At 40.7% G+C, this 24,396-nt stretch overlaps 1 protein-coding gene across 2 annotated transcripts; it reads left to right on the plus strand.

The window, feature by feature from the left end:
• The first annotated feature begins 614 nt into the window (after window positions 1-614).
• Window positions 615-24,157, plus strand: LOC104592915 (nuclear pore complex protein). Of its 2 annotated transcripts, XM_088900615.1 has the most exons (10): window positions 904-1,162; window positions 1,193-1,387; window positions 1,493-1,546; window positions 1,648-1,707; window positions 1,815-1,925; window positions 12,759-12,824; window positions 12,917-13,003; window positions 23,285-23,386; window positions 23,490-23,639; window positions 23,732-24,157. In XM_088900615.1, the coding sequence occupies exons 1-10, from the start codon at window positions 1,055-1,057 to the stop codon at window positions 23,864-23,866; spliced, it is 1,068 nt and encodes a 355-aa protein (XP_088756741.1). In that variant the 5' UTR covers window positions 904-1,054; the 3' UTR covers window positions 23,867-24,157. The 2 variants fall into 2 exon arrangements, with proteins under 2 accessions (XP_010250763.1, XP_088756741.1); XM_010252461.3 differs by having other exon boundaries at window positions 615-1,387.
• The last annotated feature ends 239 nt before the right edge of the window (window positions 24,158-24,396 follow it).

The raw sequence follows: 24,396 nt of genomic DNA on the forward strand, positions 1-24,396 counted from the left end.
TATCAATAAGATTAATGTATCATTTACATTGATTAACGATGCAAAAAATCAATCAATTAGATGTTATAGATCAATTTTTGATAAACTTTACATTGAAAGCAAATACCTAAAAAGTGGAACAAAGTTTTACACTAATCCACTTTTACACTGGAAACAAATACTTGCAAATGTAAACGCCTAAAGCCACGGATGTGACATCAAATTAGTGCTGAAGGCGGCTTTGTTAACTCGAATTCGAATAGCTAGTGAGTGGGCATAAGATCGTGGTCTCTCTTTACATGTCTAAAGATAACCTCAGTACCGGGGTCAACAGACTTTGAATGTCTGTCAAGGCTGAGTGAAAGAGGATGAAACTCCAAAGTTTGTTCTGAGGATAGAAGTTTGATTGCCGTCACCGAGTCAGAGAAAACCACCGCCATTTGTATACTACAAGATAACGCTTTCCGGACCCCAAGCATAATAGCATGAAGCTCGGCCCCATCGTTAATTTGTATACATTGGTCGGATATGGATCTTATCTGACGCCACTCTATTACTATTAGAATAAGAAAAGATAAAAATATTAATTATTCTTAACTTATATATATTACATAAAATTGGATTCGAATTTTATCATATCGGATGGGTCAAATCTGCCTCTGATCCGATTACTAAATGGACGCAGGTTTTAACATTCGGTGATCGGATGTCGGATGATGTATCGACCTTCGGAGTCGGTTTGGATATTCAGTTTGACTCGGACCACTGGCAGCCAACAGCCATGGACCGGGCAACGGGCTAGGGAAAAAGAAGGTTTGCAAATTGCAAATTGCAAATGCAATTTCATCGCAGCCCGCGTTTCTGAGATGGAAAGGAAACTATGAATCCAGAAAGAGAACACAAGACAAACGAGTAAAAAAAGAGCCGCTCTCGACAAATCTGAGGAAAACAAGACAAACGAGTAAAAAAAGGAAATCGAGTGACGGAAGAAGACCAGTGGAACTCAGAGCACTACTGACGGCGGCCATTACCTAAACACTAAAGAGTAAGAGGTCGTTTACTTGTCTTCGCAACAATGTTTGGAACTCCGGCATCCTCTCCGGGGTTCGGAACTCCCTCAACACCCTCGTTCTCTCCTGCCTTCGGCTCGTCCCTATTCTCTACTCCTTTCTCCCAGCAGCAGCAGCAGCAGCAGCAGCAGCAGCAGCAACAACAACAACAACAACAACAACAGTCTCCATTGTTTCAGCAACCAAGCACTGGCTTTGGCTTTCAGACTTCTTTTGCCACTCCTCAATTGACTCCGCTTTCCCAATCAACTCCTTTGCCCCTCGCAAATGCTCAATTGACAACTCAAATGGCGCCCGTTGCCCCTCTACCTTTCTCCCTCGCCGATCGCGACATCCAGGTGCTGTTCTTTCTTCGTGAAACCCTAACCCTAGCACTTCTGCTATTTGCACATTTGAGAACGAAGATGCGAATAACCATGCTCTCTTTATGCTGTTCTTCTTAGGCGATTGTTGATGCGTACAAAGACGAACCAGGAAATCCCAAGTACGCATTCAAGGTTCATTTCCCCGTTTCTCTATGTTGGAAATTTTGAATGCAGGATTTCCCGCCATTTTTAGGGTTTGAGTCTTTAGGAGAATTGACATGCGGTTTTTGCAGCATTTGCTGTTCAGTGTGACCAATCCGGCCGCTAGAACGAAGCCTGCTGGCATCTCAGATGTGAGTTATCTTTGTTCTGTTTTCTATCTCGCCACTTCTACCGAAGCCGTAGAAACTTTGAGATTTTGAAGTTTTTGGTTCATAAATGAAACTTAATTGTGTTTCAGATCATGTGGGCCGAGGCTATGGGGAAGCTGGAAGGTATGGAGAGTGTTGATCGAGAAAGACTCTGGCCTCAGCTTGTTCAGGGTTTCAAAGATCTTTCCAATCGGCTTAAGGTAGTTCTTTTTGATTCTAAGTGTTTCTTGGATACATTCACATTTGTTTGGATTTCGTTGTTAGTTTTATATGCGTATTTCACTCTTCTTTTCTCCTCCAAGATGCCTTTTGATAGAATAAAGACAAAATAGTAATGAAGATTGCGCTAATGTAAAATTATGCATACTTGATACCGTTGTGGTTTTGGAGAAAAATTTCAGTTTCCTTAACAAGTTTTTGGGGAAATCTGTCGTATTTCTTTTTCACTAATCACCTTATACCGTAATGATGATTTACAATGTTCAACATCAAAATTATCAACTTAATTGGTCATAGTACTTTCTTGACTTATAAGCACTTGCCTTATTCTGCAAACATGAAACTAAGGCTGCAGTGCCACTTCTGTTAAGTTCCAAGTATCCGATATAATTTTCAACTTATAATGGTGAATTTTCTTATGGTGAGGACTGAGGAAAAACCTGCTCATCAATCCTAAGTTTCTTAGGGCTTGAGATGTTTTTTTTTTTTTTTTTTTTGCTTCATGGGGCTACACAACAGGGGTAGCCCATCCCCTTTCCCTTAACCCCCCAACCCCTGGTGGCAGCGGGATTTGAAAAGGTTCACTAAGTAAAGCAGCAGAGATAAACTCTTGTGCATTCATTAAGAACTACAATTTTGTTTTTGTACTCTAGACTTCAAGTAGGACTTTGCACACATCCCTTTCATTGTCCTTGGTTTGTTATTCCATATTGAAAACTTGCAATGAATATTGAAGGTGTAAAGATGGTGTCCGGTCATCGAATCAGCTTTTCTAGTCACATTTTCATCAAGTGTAACTTAACTCCAGCCTCATTGGCTTGAGTGAGGTATTTTATTTCTTTTTGCAGTTGAACATTGAATAAATTATTGGAGTGGCATGAGTATTCTCTTCCAGCCCCAGGAATAAAGTTCAGCTGGAATTCCCTCTGATATTTTCCTGTCCAGATAGGAGTCAACCTCTTCCAAGGATTAATACTGCACAAGTAGTTGGAACAATATGAACATTCTTCTGGAGGAATCACTTCAGCTGAAAGGTCTTCTACTTTGTTATCCTTGCCTGTCTGAATGGAGAGTTCAGTCCAAAGGTGTTTAGGTGCTATAGCAGTAGAAATTAATTTTAAAATCTGTGTATAGCTAGCAAGGGCATGTGAGTGCCTTATGTATAATGAAGTCTACAAACTGGACAGGAAAGATGGAGAAACCATATGGTGGAGATTAGGGAAGGATAGAGGGGGAGTAGGTTTAGCTTTGAGTTGCATTGCAGTTGGCAATAGGAACTGGGCAAGAAGAGAGGCAAGAAAATCCCTTTTAGGTTTAGTTGCCAATTGCCCTCTTGATGGATAGAGGCACTACCAAATGACAGTCCCGGCTATCTTGGGTCTTTAGAGGGGTAGACCGGATATCAACTAATCTTTGGCATTTTTTACCCCGTGTAAAGTGGCTACTCTAATGACTCTAAGGGCCTATTCGTTTCCTCTTAACTCTTATCTCTTAAGAGGAATCTTTTAACTTTAAGAGAAAAATGGTTGTTCGTTTCCTCTTATCTCTTATCTCTTAAAGTGCAATCATACAACTTTTTGTTTTCCAATGATACCCCCAAAAAGACAAACAAAAACTCTCATATATGGGGTCAAAATGGATATTTGATAATTTTCAGAATTCAGAATTCAGAACAACATTCCCTGCATTCAGAGTTCAGAGGAAAGAAAAGTTCATCAATACCAATATACCTCTTAATGTAATTATTGTACTTTCAGATGTCAGACTTCAAAGCAAACGAACAGGCCCTAACTCAAGTTCTTATGCCTGCCCGCCTGAGATTTTGTTATTGCACCAAGCAATGGCCCCTAATTGCCCTGTTGATAGATGGCATGATTTAGTTGCATTTCCTTTTCTAGCTGATAACTCTATTACCCTATTTATTGTCTGTATAAAACTCATAGTTGTCAAGGCAATGTCTAGGCTATGATGCAATTTTTTGGGGTCAGCTTTAGCCCTGCCCATATAAGATCATTTTTCTATTTAGAGAGCCAAGGGTTTGTGGTAAACAAGAACATTGATGGGGAAGTAGTGTATCCACCGTGCTAGGTCTCTAACCTTCAACATGGTATTCATCATAACAGACCTTTTCTTTCAATATCTGTAAGTAAAATTGATGCAGGAGCAAAGAAGCCAAACCTGTTTCTTTTTTTTTTTTGAAATTTTAATATTTTTATATTTTTAGATAGTAGGGGTATTTTGGTCATTTCATATGTTACCTGTGGGGGTCTGGCCATATTTTAGTTTTATTTAATTTCAAAACCATTGGTTAAGTAGCATAGTGCTTATTTACTTCTCTTATGGAATGGCAAGTTTGTAATCTTTTTTTTTTGTTTTTCCTAGTTGTAGGCTGTGTTTGGTAGTCCTTTTAAAAAGGACTTTACTCGATTATATGGGGTCAGTTGTATGAATCCTGTTCTGCCATTTCGTTCTGTTCATTGCCAAACTCTGCCAGTGTAAGTTTGTCTTACACCACAGGTCCCAAGCCTGGACAAAGGAGGAGGGTTGCATCTGTTTGGTTGCCGACAGTAAAACCTTCTCCAAACTCTTATGGTCATGAATCCTGAAAAAGGACTTTTCTCTTTCTAGCAGTCATAAAAGGAGAAAAATCCGGTTTGTGCCATTCAGTAAGAATAATCTTATTTTACCTTTTTCAATAAAAAAAAGTTAAAATTTGAGGATATCAAGGAGGTTGAAGCTCCTTTATTTAGCTTATTTAGATGTTAGTTTCAAGTATAAATCTCTTTACAAAGTTGTCCTCAATATTTTATAGCCAGTATTGTCCCTAAAATATTAGGCTGCCTTTTTACTCTTTTATATTTGAGAACCCTCTTTACTATTGGTGCTGCTATGTGTTCTCCCTATTGACATCACTTCCATTGTGGTCTCCAATAGCTGTCAACTGCTGCTACCATTGTCTCCATGTCTCTTCCATTGAAGTAGGTACTTTTGGTGTTCTTTGCCTTTGTGTTTTCTGGCATTGCTACTGAGTGTTGGTGTGTTCTCTAACTAGATGATTCTAAGCATGAAAATGTTTGGATTGCCTACTAATAATGCAAACTGCTTCAAAGCAGAGTTATTACTTATTACAGGACCCCAAACAGAAGTTGCGGAAGTAGATTACTTGATTAATGAGACTATGCATGAATATGTGTTTGTACTTGAGCTTATGTCTATACCAGAGAATAGTATTAATTTTAGTTTCATTTACAATCTCTGCCCAAGACTTGCAGAGTTGCAGGTTCAGCAAGGCCTGCAAATTAGTTGCATTGAGCAGCAGGTGATGACATGGTTATTTACAATCTCAGATCAGGCCTTGTAGGTTCAGCTCATAAAACAGTATCTATTATGGGCTTTTTCTTTGACACTAGATGACAACATGGTGCACAGGGTTGGTGTTATGTGCCCATTAGTGGTCCATGCATTAGGTGTGATGTCAGTTGGGTTGTTATTTGTACATACATAAAAATGGAGTCAGTGTGTAAAGTGGAGTTTGTGAACATGGATTTTGGGGTCAGTTAAGAGACGATTTGTGTTTAGAAAGTTGGGGAAGAGTCCAATTTGTGAGTGGAGTCATGGAGTCATGGGTAAATTTCATTTCCAGAAAATGATCATTAAAGAAAATTACCTTTAACCATTGCACTTTTGTTGGAGGTTTCTCATCTCCCTCGAAGTAGACGATACAACTGTTACGTCCTTTTGGGAGCGTAACATTTGCTTTCAGAGCTAGGTATGGCACCCGGATTTGAACACCACATCATCCAGTTGCAAGAAAAGATGGCTTCACTGGTGCCTGGCCAGAAAAGGATGAACAAGCAGTTCACTCTAGTGTTTTAATATCTAGTTGCTAGATTTGATTAGCTGGGGACTTCACTATTAAGGGAGAAGCCAGTGGAAGCCAAAAAGGCAGCTGAAGAAGTCCCTATTGCCCTAGCCAAACCAGAGAAGAAAGAGGAAGATGTAGTTTCTGCACCATCTCCACCACGAAGGAGGTCCCCATGAAGGGATGAGAGATCCATCATATGGATGGCCGAACCCTACAGGAAGGTTGGGCGAAATTTCAAAAAAATTTCCCTCTCCCATGTGGGTATCACATTCCCTATTTTAGAAAACTGTATTTTCAAGGATCAATCTTGAACCTAAACCAGACCAGATTTGAAACCAAAACAGAGTGGAGGGATATACCTGATACGAAGTAGTAATAACCTCCAATGAAGGTGTTCACGCTCAAGGAAAGATCCAAAGACTGCTTCCACCGAAGATGACATGGTGCAGGATGAAGCAGAATCAGTAGGATGGTTCTTCAGCAAGAACCGAATTCTTCAGCAAGAATCTGATGGAGGTCTAGTGAGCACGACTTCAGATTACCTTTTCTGCCAAAGGGTAATATCAAGAACTCTTCTTGATCGCTCCCATAGGTGGAGATCGAACTGGTATGGCGGCAAGAGCAGGAGAGAAGGAGACAGTGCAGTCAAACTGTGTTCTCTTTTTGGAAATCAGCAGTCACTCAGCTGATTTCTGTTGTCTGTTGAGGGTTCGCCCTTCTCTCCAATTTATAGCCTTAAAGAGAGGTTCTCCTAATCCCATTAGGAGTTTCCTAATCCAAATCTTGTATTTGGATCTGGACTTTCTTTAAGAGATAAGGATAATCCCTTATCTTATCTGCAGATAAAGATCAACCCTCCTAATCTAATTAGAAGTTTTCTGATCCAAATCTTTATTTGGATCTGGACTCTCTGAGTGGATAGAGATAACCCCTTATCCTATCTGCTGATCTAAATCCCAGAACCGCCCTCTTTTAATTAATCTCATTAAGCCAGTTCGAATTGGGCTTTAGGCCCATTAAGTCCATCTGCTCACTTACCCTCCAAACTGCTGCCTAGTTGGATATCCTTGTATGGTTTGCGACCCAAACATTGATCTACACATCAGCCACATGGGTTTAGCCCAGCCTCTGTTACAAGGCCTGGCTGAATTCATTGTAGGAGACAATGAACCCTTGAGTCCATCACCATGGGCTCTTAATGGGCCCAACATTTACACTAAATGGTCCCTGGGTCAAGCCACCTTATAAAAACCCAAGGACTGTGGGCAGATGCAAGATTAGCCCATCAGGTATTATCCTCAATGGTCTTACACTTAACCTCTCAGCCCATAATGATCAAACACTGCCCGACAAGAGAGGGCCTCTCCCTTGGCTGCAAGGTACAGTGTTGCACTCTCTACTCACATGGATCCCAGGAATTAAAACCTTTTGCAAACATTTTGAAACCATAATATATATTTGTATATCTCTATATAAATATATTTTGCAAAACAAATTTCAACGGTTGAAATCGACTGCCGGCAGTTTAGGTTTCCATCAGAGAGAGTGCATCCCCGATCATTCACTTTGTCCGACAAAGGGGCTGATCCTGTCACTATGATCATCAACTCAGATGAATTCTCGGACTGTCCCAACATACCCAGGTTTTGACCCCCTCTAAGGATCTCACTGTTTTGCATATCAAAGATAGCCCAGTCTGACACCTAGTGCAGTATCATAATCGAGTCTAGGGGTCAGGTGTAACATTCCAGTTTTGCCCATCTATCTCCAAGGTCCAGGGCAATACTGGAATTCTGGTCTAGTTCAGGGCTTCAAGAAAACCCACACTGCATGTACCTCAGGTCTCACCCTGGCAGTTGAGACAAGCCATCCCAACCAACTTGGCGGCACATCAGTTTCAGCCTTGGCAGGATAAATCTCCCCAGATCTATCCAATGACTGTGAAGATTCTAAACTAACACGAGTCTCATATGTGTCCATTTTAAGGGTATTACACAGAAGCACACCATAATAACATGAATCAAATATGTACTTTATTCATTTACATTAAATGTCATAATGTACATCATTCTGATTGGAGCTAAGGGCATACACTGTCTAACACCCCATCTGGGGGATCCTGTCGCACAATGGAAAGTAGAGCAATCAGATCTTATTGAAATTCTTAGAAGCCTGAGATTTCAAGATTCAGTATGTCTTCCCCATGATCAAGAATACAATTTGTCGAAGGGAGGAGTTTGGCATCAAAATCTCCTGGAAGAAGACTTGGGTAACGGTTTTAACAAGGCGATTCTCAGACATGGAGTCAACCAAGATGAACCCCCAGCCTATGGCAATGTTCTGCATTTTTTTACAAGCGTTGGCCCTATTTTCGATGTCTTTGATGTAAATAAGTTCGCCCGGTAAATCTACAATCAGGAAGGTGAGGTATTCTATTGTCGATGTTGCCCTGCTTCTCATCTCCGTCTTTTTTGAATTGAGGTTTTCTTTGATGGTTCAATAAGGATGGTAGACGGAAAAATTGTTGGTCAGATTCACGGTTTTGAGGGGTCTGAGAACAATGTTGAGTTCGAGAGTCTTGCTCAAATCACTATCGATGAATACAACAAAAAACAGAATGCATTACTGGAGTTTGGGAGGGTGGTGAGAATGAAGAGATGTGTGGTTGCAGTCATTCAGTCTTTGTATTCATTAAGAGGCAGTGAGGAAGAAATGGGCAATCATGGGGCCCATCTATTGGTATTGTTGCATGTGTTATTGGTACCCCGGCTGAAACTAGATGCAAGCAATTGTTGAGCCACCAATTGATAGTGGAGAATGTGGTGGAGGTTCTCCTACAGTTCCTACTTGTAGGCTGATCAAATTCTACTGCAACTGAAGGACCCAAGAGAGCTGAGGAGCTTCTAAATATTCTTGATGCTCTAAAAGATTGTATTCTGCTTATGTCAATGAAGTTGACAGCTAGCATCCTGGAATACTTCAACTCTCTTCATCAGCCACTTGTTACTAGGTGCATAACAGATGGTTTGCAAGCACTTTGTCTCCATCCAACTTCAGGAGGTTCACCTGAACCTATGCATTGTGCTTCTTGCAAGAGGTGTGGTGACTTACAAGGAGGTTAGCAACTGTTGCAGTTTTTGGGTACAGAAATGCTGGAAAATCTACTTCAATTAATGCACTTTCAGATAAGATCCATGCAATGACAGATTGTTTGCAGCAGTGGATCCTTGATTAAATGTAGTTCTTCCTTCAAAGAAGAAAATGATTCTTAGTAATACAGTAAGGTTTATTTCAGATTTGCCCATTCAATTAGTGGAAGCATTCCAAGTAACCTTGGAAGAAGTGATGGAAGCAAACCTTCTTGTGCATATACTAGATTCTAGTGCCCTCAATCTGGATGAGCAACAGTCTATAGTACTGCAAGTATTGCAGCAGGTAGGAGTCTTTGATGAGAAGCTTGACAATGTGATTGAAGTTTAGATAAGATACATCTTTGAGAAGCCAATTTGACATTAAGTCTCTAGATGAGGGTGATGAAGCTGATAGTGTCTCCGATGCAGGAGAGGATTATGTAGCAACTAATATGATGCCACTTTCTGAGTGTATTGGTGAAGATAACCATAGCATTGTGTTGGAATTGTCTCAGGGGGAGATTCCAAAGGTTATGAATGATATTCAAGGTGATTTCATAGAAGAATGCAAGATTTTAAATGAGACACAAGGAAAGGCCTCAGAAGATGTTCAATGTGTCGGGACATCTATAATTATGGAAGTTGGCTTGCAGGAGTTTTTGAACCTGATTGATGAGAGTGGTAGAGAACTAGAACAAAAGGCTTTCTCCCAGTGTTTTAAAAGCGCAAGGTGCAAAAAAGGTGTAGGGGTCAATTTGCACCTGAGGTGCAAGGCACAAGGCACAAGGCAAGGCGTGCGCCTTTTTGAAGCAAGACGCAAAAATACAAAAAAAAGTCAGAAAATTAAAAAATGCTAAAAAATTCAAAAAAATAAAAATATTAAACATAATATTAATAACAATATAAACTTAAAATTTAAAATAATGTTTTACAAAACCTATTATCTAAAATTAAAATACATAAACATAAGATGTAAAGCATATTCAAATGAGAATTTAAAAATAAAATCAAACATATAAAACATTTTCAAGCATGTAAAACCTCTAATCTCTTTTTTCACTCAATTGCATTACTTCAAGTAGCTAATGCCAAAAAGTAATGATTTTATAGTTTTAATTGCTTTTTAAGAAGTCATTTTATTAGGATGAATGAATGAACAACATTACCAAATTGGGGGTTCTCGTGGGGTGTGGGCGGGGGTCCGAGGACGGAATCCCCGGCATAACCGTTAGGCTAAAAAAAAAGCAAAAGGTGCAAGGCGCATGCCTAGGCGCACTAGGCCTGCACCTTTTGAAAGGGGTGCGCCTAGGACCTGGGCAAGGCACATACCCTAAAATGCGCCTCGCTTGTGTGCCTAGGCGCGCCTTTTAAATCATTGCATCCAACTAGAAAGCTGAGATTGTGACACTTAGACTTGGATGCCATATGATCTGTCTTGGAGGCTTTGACCTTGAGGACAAGGTCAGTTTTAAGGGGGAGGAAATGCTATTTTCCCATTAGTGGGCCTATGTATTAGGTGTGGTGTTAGTTAGGTTGTTATTTGTAAATACATAAAAATAGAGTCGATCTGTAAAGTGGAGTGTGTGAATTAGTCTTTTGGGGTCAATTAAGAGTCGGTTAGTGTCTAGAATGTTGGGGAAAAGTCCAATTTTTGAGTGGAGCCTTGGAGTCATGGGTGAACGTGAGTTAGTAGAAGTCTTTATATTGGTTGTAAATTTCATTTCCAGAAAATCATCATTGAAGAAAATTACCTTTAACCATTACGGTTTTCTTGGAGGTCTCTTGTCTCCCTTGAAGTAGATGATACAACTGTTATGTCCTTGGAACGTAACAGTTGGAGCTATTGATTTCAGATTCAATAGCCATGGATTTGGCTCCTATGAAATTAGTTGCATTGAACATAATGACACATACATAAGGAAAACCCTCAAACTAGAAGGCATGTAACTACTTATCCCCACTTCAATAGATATTGGACCCATATTAATCTTTTTACTTTAATTTCCTAATTCAAATAAGAGACTCATTATAAAGACTTTCAATGGTGTGGGGGAAAACTTTTTTAGATGAAATAGGTAATCAATTACAAACCTGATTTAATTTTCAAAATTAAATATAGAACTCAAATTAGTAGACCAGATAAATAGTTTATCTCAAATAAAGTGGATTAGTATTTATGAATAGAGCCTGATTTAATCACTTAAATCAAATAAAAAACCTAACATAAATTGATAATGGCTGTCAAACAAAAATGTCAGAATAGTTGCTACGTACTTACTACAGGGTGGTCATTATCTAGTAACATGTAGGGATATGACTTGGGCTGGTTGGTTCAGGTTGAAGGTTGTTCAGCGGGCTTGGGTTGCGTTAGGCTTGGCCGCCTGGGTTAGATTGGGCTGGAACCCAAGCCCAACCCAAGTTTAGGTCAGGCCCGAGTTTTCAGATGCTGGCCCATCACACAGCCCAAAAACTCAGGCCCAAACTGTACAAAAACTCGGGTTGGGCTCAGGTTAGGCCTGCCAAATTGCACCCCTAATCAAAAGTAAGAAAGAAATTTTACAGGAACATGTCAGATACTCAGATATTAGACACTAATTTTTCAGAACACCAAATCCAAAACAAACTACTCACTATCATAAAGTTGAGTAAAGAAATATTTGTTCTCCCAGAGACACAAGAAACAAAAATTTCAAAGATCAAATAATCAGTGTGTAATCTAGCGGTTATACAATGTATGTCTATAACCATTTAAGGGGAAGTGGTTATAGCCTAGGCAACAAGATGCTCCCTTGCCACCTAACCTTGCCTAAGTGCCTAGACAATTGCGAAATAACTACTTCCATCATCATCTTGAAATCTGATCATGACAAGATCCATTTCTTCCTTTTTTTTTGACTTGATTGACACATTCCTTTTTTTTTTTTTGAAAAGGTAAGGTAACTTTATTCAAACAGAAAGGAGAAATTACAACAATACCCATGCCAAAAAGGCAGCCTGAGAACAACACATGTTACAGACTCCACCGAGACTGAGACCGAAACAAGAGGGACAAGGTCAGGTGTCTAAACTCCTCAGTAACAGACACCCAAGAGAACAGCTTGCCAACAGCTCTCTGCACTAACTCTTTAGGACTTTTAGCTCTATTACAAAAAATTCTATTGTTCCTTTCAGTCCAAGTAGACCACAAGACAGCTGTAGGGATAGTCTTCCACACTGACTTTCCTTTCTTGCTTAGGCCTTTAATTTTCCAGCAGCACAGCAGCTCCTTGACCGACCTTGGCGTAACCCAGCTGATGTCCATAGAATTCAGGAAATGATCCCACACCAGGGAGGAAACCAAACAGTGAAGACAGAGGTGATCTGTAGATTCTAGGAGGGAACCACACAATCCACAAGAGGAGTCCAAAATTTGGATACCACACCTCTCAAGATTAGATCTGGAGAGGGCATTTATCTAGGGCCATTGTCCACACCAGAAAGTTGGATTTTGAGGGACTTGTTGGATTTCAAGTCTGAATTGCAGGGAAGCCTGTGGAACCTGAGCTGCACAATTTGGAAGCTAAAGACTTGACAGAAAAGCATCCATCAGAATTCCACTTCCAGCACAATTCATCTTCCAAAGATAAATCTATCTTCTGATTCTGTAGATTCTCCAGCAGCTCCATAATCTCTTCCAGATCCCAGTCAAATAAGTTCCTCCTAAAGAGGGGGGTCCATGAAAAATACGTTTATGTCACTATTTTTCTTGCTGCATATTTTGCAATCTATAGTTACCATATTAATGAAGTTGATTTACTTCATCTTTTTGGTCACTCCAGCTTCAAGATGAAGTCATGCTTTCTGATGCTGAAAGATTGCGAATGACACAAGCAAATGTTAAAATGGTACTTTTTTTTTTTTCTCTATATCTTTATCCTTTCATGCATCATACATTTAGAATGCCATTTATAACCTATAGAATGTATCTGTGCTACAGCTTCAGAGGCATTTTCAAGCAGACACTCTTCCATGGATCCAAAGGATGAGACAAAAGGAGCAAGGCCTTCAAAGGCGCCTTCTGAGGGTGAGAATGCCTTTACTGCTCTGAATTCTAGAGTTGAATGATCTAGTTGATTGAGATTTGGTTACTTGCCATCAACTTAAGCAGCAGGGTTAATGATCAGATGGGGAGACAACCTGCAGAAAGAATGAGGATACATATTTTCCAATTTTTCTATAGCACACTGCCTGATTGCTAATGGACAATGATCAGTGTGCTGAAAGATGCTGTATCTGCTAGGGAATCCTGAAATTTTCCTTTAGGCTGTGTTTGGTTGTAGTGCAATTTTATTTGCACTAGTACAAATGCATGGGAGTGAAAATGAAAAGAATGCAGATTTTGATTTAACTTTTTTTAGGTTTTTCTTTATTCTCCTTCAAGTCTTATCTTCATTTGTACTGGAATCAAACAAAACAAGGTAAAATTTGAAACAAAAATAGATCAGAATTTGTGCCCAATTCATTTGCACTACCATAGTTTTGCATTAGTTCAAATAGATTTATGTTGCAACAAAACACAGCCTTAGGAATACTTCCTAATTGAGGGATGTCAGTAGGTTGCGGGTCAAGTGGTAAATCCACCTTGATCTGACCCTCTCATGCAAGTCTTGTTCAGGTTTTGAGTTGGGTTTGGGTTGAGGCAAACCTGCACTAAACCCAATGGTATAGCTTTTGCTATGAATAGTTGCACTGTTCAGGGGGTGGGTGGGGTTGGGTTCAATAAATCCTGTTCTAACTAGTTGGATTGGAGTTACTTTGGCCCAGGTTGGGGTTGATCCATACCCAACCCATTGGCATCCGTATTTAATTAGATGTGCAACTTGGGTTGGGCCAACTCAACCTGAAAAAAAATAGGCTTATGTTAGGCTGATGCCTTGGTCAACCTGGTCCAACCCAGACCAGATATATTAGACTTATAAATGGAGTTCTCAATTTGCATTTTTTTTGGGGGGTGGGGGTGGGGGAGTATTACATGACCAAGGACAAATGACCCATGATACTGTCTTGCGATCTCTTTGTCCATTGGATCATCCATCAAAATGGGGTTAAGAGTGGGTGGGGGGATTCCGTCCACATCTGGATTGATGCATAAACCTTTCTGAGATTTGCCAGATGATCAGCACTCCTATTCCCTTCACACAATACACGAATCTTCCTTTTTTACATTGCCTCTATTACACCTTGGGAGTCTCCTTGAATGTGAGTCTTCCTGATCTGCATGCTTTTAGTAAATCTAATCCCTACTGTTGCTGCCCAAGCCTCTGTGCCATGCATACCTTGCAGATCCCGATTTGGTGGGCCTGGGTTGCTATGAATTCCTCATCATGATTTCTTAGAATAGTATTGCTGCAGATTTGGGGTTATCTTTTACTGACAAATCAAAATTTAATGCAACCCAATTCTGTTATGGTCCTAGCCACTGAATTTTCCCGTCTTTGTTGATGCTGTTGCTTGTTCCATTAGACATTACTTTTTGTTCTGTGTACCCCCTTTGTATTGTCTCCAGTTCTCATTTGCTTTATGTGTTACTGCTGCTGTGCTTCATTATTCATTTTGGAATATCCCTTTATTGCATGCTATCCACCACTCTTATATCAAGAAAGGCATCAAATTGCTTGGATGGTTCTCCCTCTTGCACCATTTTTGAAATTCTGGAAATGTGGTATCATCCCTTGCTTGTAGCTTAGGTCCTATATGGAGATTTTTTCCACATCTCTTGAACTTTGGGGCATTCAATGTACAGGTTCTTGAGTGTTTCCTGGGCCTTTCTACATATTTTGCAACTCAAGTCTGTGATCATCATATGCAAGCATTCTCCAGCGTCACTTTCTGGTGACTTATGAGCCACATATAAACTCGGATCTTAGGTTGGCAGCTAAGTTTCCATGTGCAGTATTTAGCTGTCCCTTGATTCACTACTCCCCATCTTTGATCTCTAGCTAATTGAGCTGCTATTTTATTGTAAATTGACCACTTTTTGTATGCCACCGAATTACCTATTTCCCATCTTTGATCTCTAGGAATTTGGTTCTGTAGCAATGTTCTGAATAATCTCCTCCTGGAGTAACCTGCAGGAGATGTGAGAGTATATGCAATCTTTTTTTTCGATAATTGAATTGTGATTTTAGTAATCAAATGATAGATAGTAAGGCATCCCAAGGAGGCAAGGAAAGGCACAAGGTGCAACCTCTCCTTAAAAGAAAAATACAAGAAATTTACAGAGACAACAGTAGTGAAAAATTACAGAACAGCCCAGTACAAACTTTCCCTATTGACCCCTTGTTGGGCAAGACAATCAGCCAACACATTATCCGACCTTCCCACCCAGTGTAGGCTGATATTCATATTTCTAGTTAACCAGTTAGCTTTCTTTATCAGGTCCCAGTAGCACCAAACCACTGAATCTGAATCTGGCAACCACCCCACAACAACTTTAGAATCTCCTTCAAGTATTAGGTTCTCAACCCCAAGTTGATGTGCAGTTTGAACTTTGAATACCTTGCAAGGCTGCTAGCAGTTCAGCCCTATTAGAGTCTCCCAAACCTACTGGGCCAGAAAATAAGGCTAAGATGTTACCGTCCTTGTCTCTCAAGACCCCTCCTATTCTAGAAGGTCGGGTTACCCTCACTATTTCCATCAAAATTCATCTTTACACATCCTTCAGGAGGAGGAATCCAATCTGCAATTACCCTATCTTTCCTGGAAGAGCAAGCTGCTACAACTGACCAGTTCCTCCAAAGGTCATCAAAGGAAAAGGATTGGAAGGAATCCATAGTTTTCAACCAAAAAATTGTTCTTGTCAGAATATAGTCCTTGACATTTAGGGTGCTTCTTTCATTTTCTTGAAAGATTCTTGCATTCCTCTCTTCCCAAATTGTCCAGAGAGCAGCTGCTCTAATGCATTTCCACATGCTCCGTCCTCTTTTAGTGGGCCACACAAAGGAGGGTTCAAATAGTGAACAAACATCTGTAGGTGAGGTCCACCTGCACCCAAACAAAGCAAAAATCCAATTCCAAATAGCCGAAGCAAAAGAGCAGGATATTAGTAAATGAAAACAGTCCTCACTGTCAGCTTTGCAAAGACTGCATCAGTTAGGAGATAAGCACATGAAAGGCCTTTTCTTTTGCAAACAGTCCAAGGTATTGATTTTCCCAAGAAACACCTCCCAACAGAACACCATAATTTTAGGGGGAACCGGCTTGAACCAAACCTCCTTGACTGAAAAGAGCCTCTGACTAGAAGAGGAACAAAGGGACTTGAAGAAAGAAGCACAAGAGAAGGAACCTTTTGGATGGGGAAACGAAACTCTCCTATCAGATTGAGAAAGGTCTAAGCAGATATTGCGCAAAAGGCTTAACGGATCCAAAACAGACACAAGTTCATTGTCCCTTAAACCCCTATGAAACCCAAAATTCCAGCTTAGAGATAGAGGGAGGACAGGAGAAGGGAGGAACTAGGACACCACCTTCTTCTTGAACAAAGAAATGGAGTAAAGAGAGGGGAAAGCTCCTTGAAAGCTGAATTACCCACCCGGATGTTTTCCCAAAATAAAATAGAATTACCAGAACAAACATCATACCTGACAAAGTTGAGAAACAAAGGAAGGACACAATGAATTGCTTTCCAAGGTGTGGATAAAGTCACCTAGCGTGATACAGCCACATCCCAGCTGTTTTCCAGCGTGCCATGAATACTTGCTATCATCTCATGCCACATAGTCTGTCTCTTTCTAAAGGCCATCTCCAAAGCCATTTCCCCAATAGATCTACATTCTTTGGAACCGGGTGGCCCAATCCCAATACACCTTCTTTGCTCCTACACACTAGTTCCCACCTTATTAAATGATCCTTTTTCTCTGCCCCTGGTTCCCAAAGAAAGTTTCTCATCAATCTCTCTAACTTCTTGGCTTGCTTGGCAAGAATCCTAAACATTGAGAGGTAATACACCGACAAATTAGCTAAGCTGGCTCTTAATAATGCTACTCTACCCCCTAAAGAGATATAGTTCTTTTTCCAAGTTGCCAAGCTCTTTTCAAACTTCTCCAAGATTGGAGTCCAAAAACAACATTCCTTTGGGTTAGCACCTAGAACACTCTAATCTGCAACAGAATCAATAGCCCCATCATCCATGTTGATACCCACCACACAACTCTTGTCTTGATTTATCTTCAGATTGAAAACATTCTCAAAGTGTTTTATCAAGCGTTTTAAATTCCTCGCCTTGCTTAGATCACTCCCTTCACAGAAAATAATAATGTCATCAGCAAACTAGAGGTGGGTTACCAGGACTCTATTCCTACCTATTCTCCAACCCTTATTTACATCCTCCCTACCAGCCTTTGTGATTAACCTACTAAAAACATCAGCTACAAGGGTGAACAGAAAAGGGGAGAGAGAGTCACCTTGCCTTAGTCCTCTACAACTCGAAAAGAAGTCCCTAACCACACCATTTACCAACACTGAAAAATGACAAGAGCTGATACAACCCTTCACCCAACTGCACCATCTTTCACCAAATCCACAATTCCTCAATACTTCTATCAGGAAATTCCAATCCACCAAATCATAAGCCTTTTCTAAGTCCAACTTACAAACAAAACCCGATTGGTCAGACCTCATCATTTCCTCCACACATTCATTGACTATCAAGATCTGATCAGTTATTTCTCCCTTGTACAAAGGCTCCTTGGGCTTGACTAATGAGGGGGGTGGGGGGCAATGCTTCTCTTAGTCTCAAAGGTAGAACCTTAGCCAAAATTTTGTAGATACTAGTCACCAAGCTAGTGGGTCTAAAATCTTTAGGGTGATTTGCATCTACCTTCTTAGGGATTAAGGCCAAGAAAGTGGCATTGACTCCAGAGACGACTATGTAAGAGTTGATGGTAAAACCCAATATCACTCAGTTGGGCTGCATAAGCCGAATGGACCACCAAAGCTAAACCCAGATCAGCTTGGAAAGGAAGGAATGTCGAATGGGCCTGCCGTTGCTGGCCCATCTAGAAAGGGGCGTGACTTGTTAGAAAATCACGTGACTTTAGGAACAAAGCTAATAGACAGGAGGGACCATCTATCTTCTTACCTTCTTAGGGATTATCTGCAAAATTCATTAAAAACTTTGAGTAGATCTTCTTTTGCCACATCCCAACAGTCCTAGTAAAAAGCCATGGTAAAACCATCCAGCCCCGGAGCCTTGGATCTGTCCATTGAAAATACCACATGTCTAATCTCCTCTTCCTCAAAATTCCAAAGAGCTCCTGGCTCTAGCTTTTGATGACTGAACCATTGCTTGACCAAAGAGACTCGCTGGGGGAAGAAGATAGATGGTCCCTCCTGTCTATTAGCTTTGTTCCTAAAGTCACGTGATTTTCTAACAAGTCACGCCCCTTTCTAGATGGGCCAGCAACGGCAGGCCCATTCGACATTCCTTCCTTTCCAAGCTGATCTGGGTTTAGCTTTGGTGGTCCATTCGGCTTATGCAGCCCAACTGAGTGATATTGGGTTTGCATGTGCCCACTTTTGGATACTCCCTTTTCAGCCTGGCCCAGCAATTCATATCCCCCCAAACATTGGCCCATTGATTTACAATACCCCGTATTCCTCCTTGAACCTGTCCCACTGAGTTTGAATTAATTTTGGTGCTTTCTACAACTATTGGGCAAATGACCTTTCAAATTCCAGATTTTTTCCTTGCTGTACATGTTTCTGACTTTCCACTTTCTCCCTTGCTTTTCAAGTAACCAGGTCCTGCCTGTCTGTTTTTGTGAAATTTCCATTTCTTGGTTGACCCTCCAATCCCTTGCTCCATGTAGGGCTTGGTCTTCCACCTGTTCATCTTCCCTACGAGCATCTTTCCACAATGCAGCCTCTATGGAGGAAGCTAACCAGATTGATCTGAAGCTGCCATCAACTCTTACATCTACTTTTTTGGGGATATCCTCAGGATCTAACAAGGCTTTGCACCTCTCAAACAGCGTTAAGATAAACGTGTCTTTTAAATTCGGTTCTTTGATCAAAATATCAACTACTCTTGTCCAGTCATTAACTGGTTTCTCAGCTTCCACTACCAACTTGTTTGTTCATTCTTCCTCTCCAGACTTAACCAGCAATGTGGATTTCCTTGTGGTAAGTGACAAAGTTGGAATGTTCTGTCTAGGGGCTGCTGCATTGTTTGGAGCAAGGGGGATATTATCATCCTTTCCTTTATTTTCAACTTCAGTTTTTCCAGAATGAAGCACAAATTCTGTCAATATTTTTCCAACCTCTTGCCATCCTTGGCCTCTTTTCCCTTACGGAAATCATACCAGTTGCTTTCTGCCCTTATCAAAAAATTCTGATAATGGTATGAATGATCCTCTGCTATTTCCCTTGCACTCTACCACATATCTTCTACTTGTCTCTGTATATAGCTCCTTCCAACTCCTTTGTTTTCCTTTAGACCAGCTTCCGTGATAAAATCTCCAAACCATTTGATTACCTCTAGCCCCATCAGCAGAACTGTCGCCATTTTAGCTTTCCTGACCTTCAAGCTAACCTGTCCACCAATCTTCATCTCCTCCAACAATAGATTTTTTGCCTCTTCCTTTAGCGCTCTCCTCCAACACGCAGCTTCCACAAAAGCCTCCATACCCACAGTGAAAGTATCTTTACATACTACCTCCCATTTACTAAGTGATCTTTCTTTTTTCTTTTCCTGGTTCCAATAGAAAATCTCTTATTAGATGCTCTATCACCTTTGCAACTGTATATGCAATCTTATTGTTATCCAATTATTCCTGTACTTTTTGGTTTTTGTTTATTCTTTCCCTTAATGGGGTTGGCACCTGATCTATCAAGGATTGGCCATAGTTTGCAGTTTGTATTTTTGCATGTGTTTGTAAATTTAGTAGGTAAGGTTCCAACCTGATGATCAAGTTGGTTTAGGGTTGAGAACCTTGGGTTCAGTTAGGGTTACAGTTGAAGTTTCTAGGTTGGTGGTGGATGGTATAACTCTAATTCAGCAGACTGAGATTGAAGGGGCTTTTGTGGATGAATTTAAATCTATTTTTAGAAGGCCCCTGAATAACAGGCTTCAAATTGAAGGTTTGGATTGGCCTAGGCTCCCTGAAGAGTTGAAAGTGGGGTTGGAAAGTGAGTTTGAGTTGGAAGAAATAAGGGCTGCCATCTTCTCTATGGATAGATCTAAAGCTCCGGGTCCCGATGGTTTCACGATGGCCTTTTATCAAGATTGTTGGGAGATACTTAAGGAGGATATCCAAAGAGTTTTCTCTGAATTCTTTGATAGAGGGGTGATTAATCCAGGTCTGAATTCTACTTTTCTTGCATTAATTCCAAAAAAGGAGGGATCTTGCCACCCAAAAGAGTTCAGACCCATCAGTTTGGTGAATAGCTTCTATAAAATCATTGCTAAGGTTTTATCTCGAAGAATTAGAGAGGTTTTCCCAGCAATCAATTCCCCTAATCAAGGTGCTTTTGTGAAGAATAGACAAATTGTGGATCAAATCTTAATAGCAAATGAAAGTGTGGAAGATTTAAAAAGAAGCGGGAAGAAAGGGATGGTGTGTAAACTAGATCTAGAAAAGGCATATGACTTGGTAGATTGGTCTTGTTTATTGGAAGTCCTTGAGTGTTTTGGTTTTGGACAAAGGCGGTGTAATTGGGTGGAAGGGTGTATAAGGACTTGCCATTACTCCATTCTGGTGATTGATCAAAAAAAAAAAAAATACTCCATTCTGGTGAATGGTAAGTTGATTGACCACTTTCCAGCTACTGGGGGTATTAGGCAAGGGGATCCCCTTTCCCCCTTCCTTTTTACCTTGATTGCTGAAGTCCTGGGAAGACTTATTGAAAGGGCAGATTCCAGGAGCTTGGTGAGAGGTTGGAGAATTGGAAGTGATAGTGTTCCAATCACACACTTGTAGTTCGCGGATGATACTATCCTTTTCTGTGGTGGGGATGAGATTAGGTGGGTGAGTAATCTCAAACCGATGATCAAGGTGTTTGAACAAGTGACTAACCTTAAAGTGAATTTTGATAAAAGTTGTGTTTTGGTATCAATATGAGTTTGAGAGAAGTGGAAGAAAGGGCTCAAATTTTGGGGTGTGAGATCGCACAGCGGCCATTGAAATATTTGGGGCTTCCACTAGGGGATAATCCGACTAAAAGGAGCTTCTGGAATCCGGCGATTGATAGATTCACAAAAAGGTTAGCGTCTTGAAAGAAAAACTACCTGTCTTTGGGGGGTAGGATAACTTTGATCAAGTCCACATTGGCTAATCTCCTTGTTTACTTCCTGTTTGTGTTTGAAGTTCCTGTGGGAGTGTGCGAAGTTTTGGAAAAATTAATGAGGGACTTCCTATGGGAACCCGGGGAGGAAAAATGGATCATAGAGTTAGGTGGGATATTGTCACCAAAGCCAAGGGTGATGGAGGGCTTGGATTGGGTAATTTACAGAAAAAGAATGAAGCCCTATAGGGGAAATGGCTATGGAGATTGACAAAGGAAAGGGATAGTATGTGGGCTCAAGTAATTCTAAGTGTCCATGGGCAAGCAGCGGACGGCTGGGATGCGGGAATCTCATCTAGGGCTACAAGAGCTTCCCCTTGGAAGTCCATCCATGCTATTTTACCCTCATTCCTTTCGCACATCAGGTACAACGTTTTTTCTGGTAATTCTGTGAAATTTTGGGAACATGCTTGGGTAGGAAACTCACCTTTGAAAGAGCAATTTCCAGCTTTGTTCTCTCTCTCTCTCTCTCGTTTTAAAAATGAGCCTGTTTCCACCTTTATATCCCCTACCTTGTCTGCTCCTGATTGGAACCTGGGCTTTAGAAGGGCTCTTAGAGACTTCAAGTTGAACACCAATTCTGATTTGCTTAAGATCCTAGATGAGGTGGTTTTTGATCCTTCTAGTAGGGATAATAGGATTTGGGTTCCTTCCCCCTCGGGTGTCTTTACTTGCTCTTCCTTTTTCAAAGAGTTAACCCAGTCCCAACCGGCTTTAAGGCACCCTTTCCCAGTCTTGGAAATTTGGGGTAGACCAATTCCTCCCAGAGTGGGTGCTTTCTGCTGGGAAACTTTCTTGGAAAAGTTTAACACTTGCGACTTACTTCAAAGGAAAAGGCCAAATTGGTGTTTGTCCCCACATGGGTGCATCCTATGTAAGGAGAATGGTGAGAGCTGCTATCACTTAATGGTTTCCTGTCCTTTTGTTTCAGAAATCTGGTGCTGGTTTTGTTCTCTCTTTGGTTGCAGGCGGTCCTCTCCTCCAAGTGTGCAGAGCCTGTTTAACACGACACTAGTGAGAGGGTTAAAAAAGAGGTAAATTTCTGTGGAGATGTGTAAGAACAGCAATATGTTGGACAGTGTGGGAGGAAAGAAATCAAAGAATATTCCTTGAAAAAGAAAGAAATAAGGAAGCTATCATTGAAGTAATTTCCATTAGGGTGGCTCATTGGGTTAAGACCTTGCAGCTTTTTGCAGATTACACAGCAGGAGATATCATAACTGGAAAGAAATGGCTTGGTTAGCTCCCCTGAAATCTACCCCTTCTCCAGTTTGGGTTCCTTCACCCTTGGGCTACACTAAGTTGAACTTTGATGGAAGCAGCGAAGGAAACCCAGGTCCTTCAGGTTTAGGTGGAGCTTTCAGGGGTGAAGAAGGTCAAATTATTGCAATGTATTCGGGGCCTATTGGTTGGGGGGATTCTCTGAGGGCTGAAATATTGGCAGTGTTGGAAGGAATTAAAATAGCGTGGCAGCTGAATATAAAAAAACTGGTGGTGGAAGGGTGACTTGAGTCTGGTTATTAGGTGGCTGCAGAAGGAAGACTTCAGTTTGTGGAAATACTTAAATGAGAAAAAGAAAATTAAATATTTGACTCAAAATATGGAAGTTCAGTTTCAGTGGACTAAAAGGTGTGCTAATTCCCTGGCAGATTCTTTGGCTAAGCAAGGGGTGGGAAGAGCTTTTCTTTTCTGGGCAGCTTTGTAATATGAAGTAAACTTTTAGGGAGGGTTAAGAGATTTTACCCTCCCTCCCGTTGTATCCTCCTTTTTAATCTTTCTATTAATAAAAGTTCTGTTATCTATAAAAAAAATCTATTACCTAATTCAGTGGTTTGTCTTCAAATAAAATGACCTGAGTTGCAAATTTGTTCATCATGAACCTGTTCACAAGTTGATAGGCTAAGTAGTGAATTAGGTAGCTATGATTTTGATACATCGGGTTGGGCTAGGATAGACCTAAATCCATGCCAATCCAGTCTTGAATTGCACCTCTATTGATAATTGTATTTATTACTGAGGAAAGGTTATGCGAATAGTGGAGGCCTTGGAGGGTAAGGGTTGCCGAATGCCACTAATGAAAGGTGAGGCTGAATTGGCTGAGAAGTTGGCTTCACTGACAAGACAGGTTGGTCTTATTTCTCCCTTTTATGTTGCCTCTTGTGCTTCCAATTCCTCTTCTTGTTCTATAATCTGGTGCTGGAACCTGACAACTGTGAAGACTCTTCCAGCTGAAAGGATCAGGGGCCGAATTGTCTAGAAGGGTTCACAATCTGCTCTCTATTTCTCGTGTGCATGCAAATGCTCTTGGTGGTGGTGGTTCCATCTACTTCCCAGGATCAACCAAAATACATGAGCAGAGCCTTGCAGATATGCAGGAGGTACGGGTGATGGACCAAAGGCCTACTTCTCCATTTTTAATTGTTCAAAATCAGTCTGATGCAATGATTGTTTCCCGTTTTCTGGTTGGCAGGTCTTACAACAGCAGACCGAGGCAATCGCGAGACTTGGCAATGTGCTAAAGCGAGATATCAGGGATATGGAGATCATCATGGCCGAGGACACCGAAATGGATGACCAAGGGAGCAAAAAAGCTTTAGAGATCTGAGAGGAGCATAAATTCTGCCTCTACTGACACTGACGTTTCATCTACATTTCTTAAATGAAATTGGACGAGGAAAGTGAAGATTGCTGATTATGCCAGCACTTCCTCATCCCACCAGAATTTTGGCCAAAATGAGCGCTCACATGCCATAACCGGTTCCTGACTTACTGTTTTTCATGTCTGCTGATTTTTTCTTTCCTGGTTTTTCATTATATTTCTGCCGCTATATTGTTATGTTGGTTGAAGTATAACAAATTACTTTTAAGTCAATGCATGGGTGGGCTGAGTATTTTATTCGGTAGGTGTCAGCATACTTGGCGAAAACTTCCTAACGTTAACAGGCCTTTGGCAGTTAACCCAAGTGTCCAGTTGAACCGGACACAAAAAAGACAAAAAAGTTGATGAAAATTCCTCACTTTTTCCCATTTAGTAAGCATACTCTCTTTTTCTTGGCAGCATTTAGTAAGCATCCTTAATAATTTGAGGAGCCTATGGCTATTATCGTGACATATTCTATTTTAGCTAGCAATCAA

This window comes from Nelumbo nucifera, chromosome 3 (genome assembly GCF_055504915.1).
Source record: "Nelumbo nucifera cultivar China Antique chromosome 3, China Antique-T2T, whole genome shotgun sequence".
In the NCBI taxonomy this organism is placed as follows: Eukaryota; Viridiplantae; Streptophyta; class Magnoliopsida; order Proteales; family Nelumbonaceae; genus Nelumbo; species Nelumbo nucifera.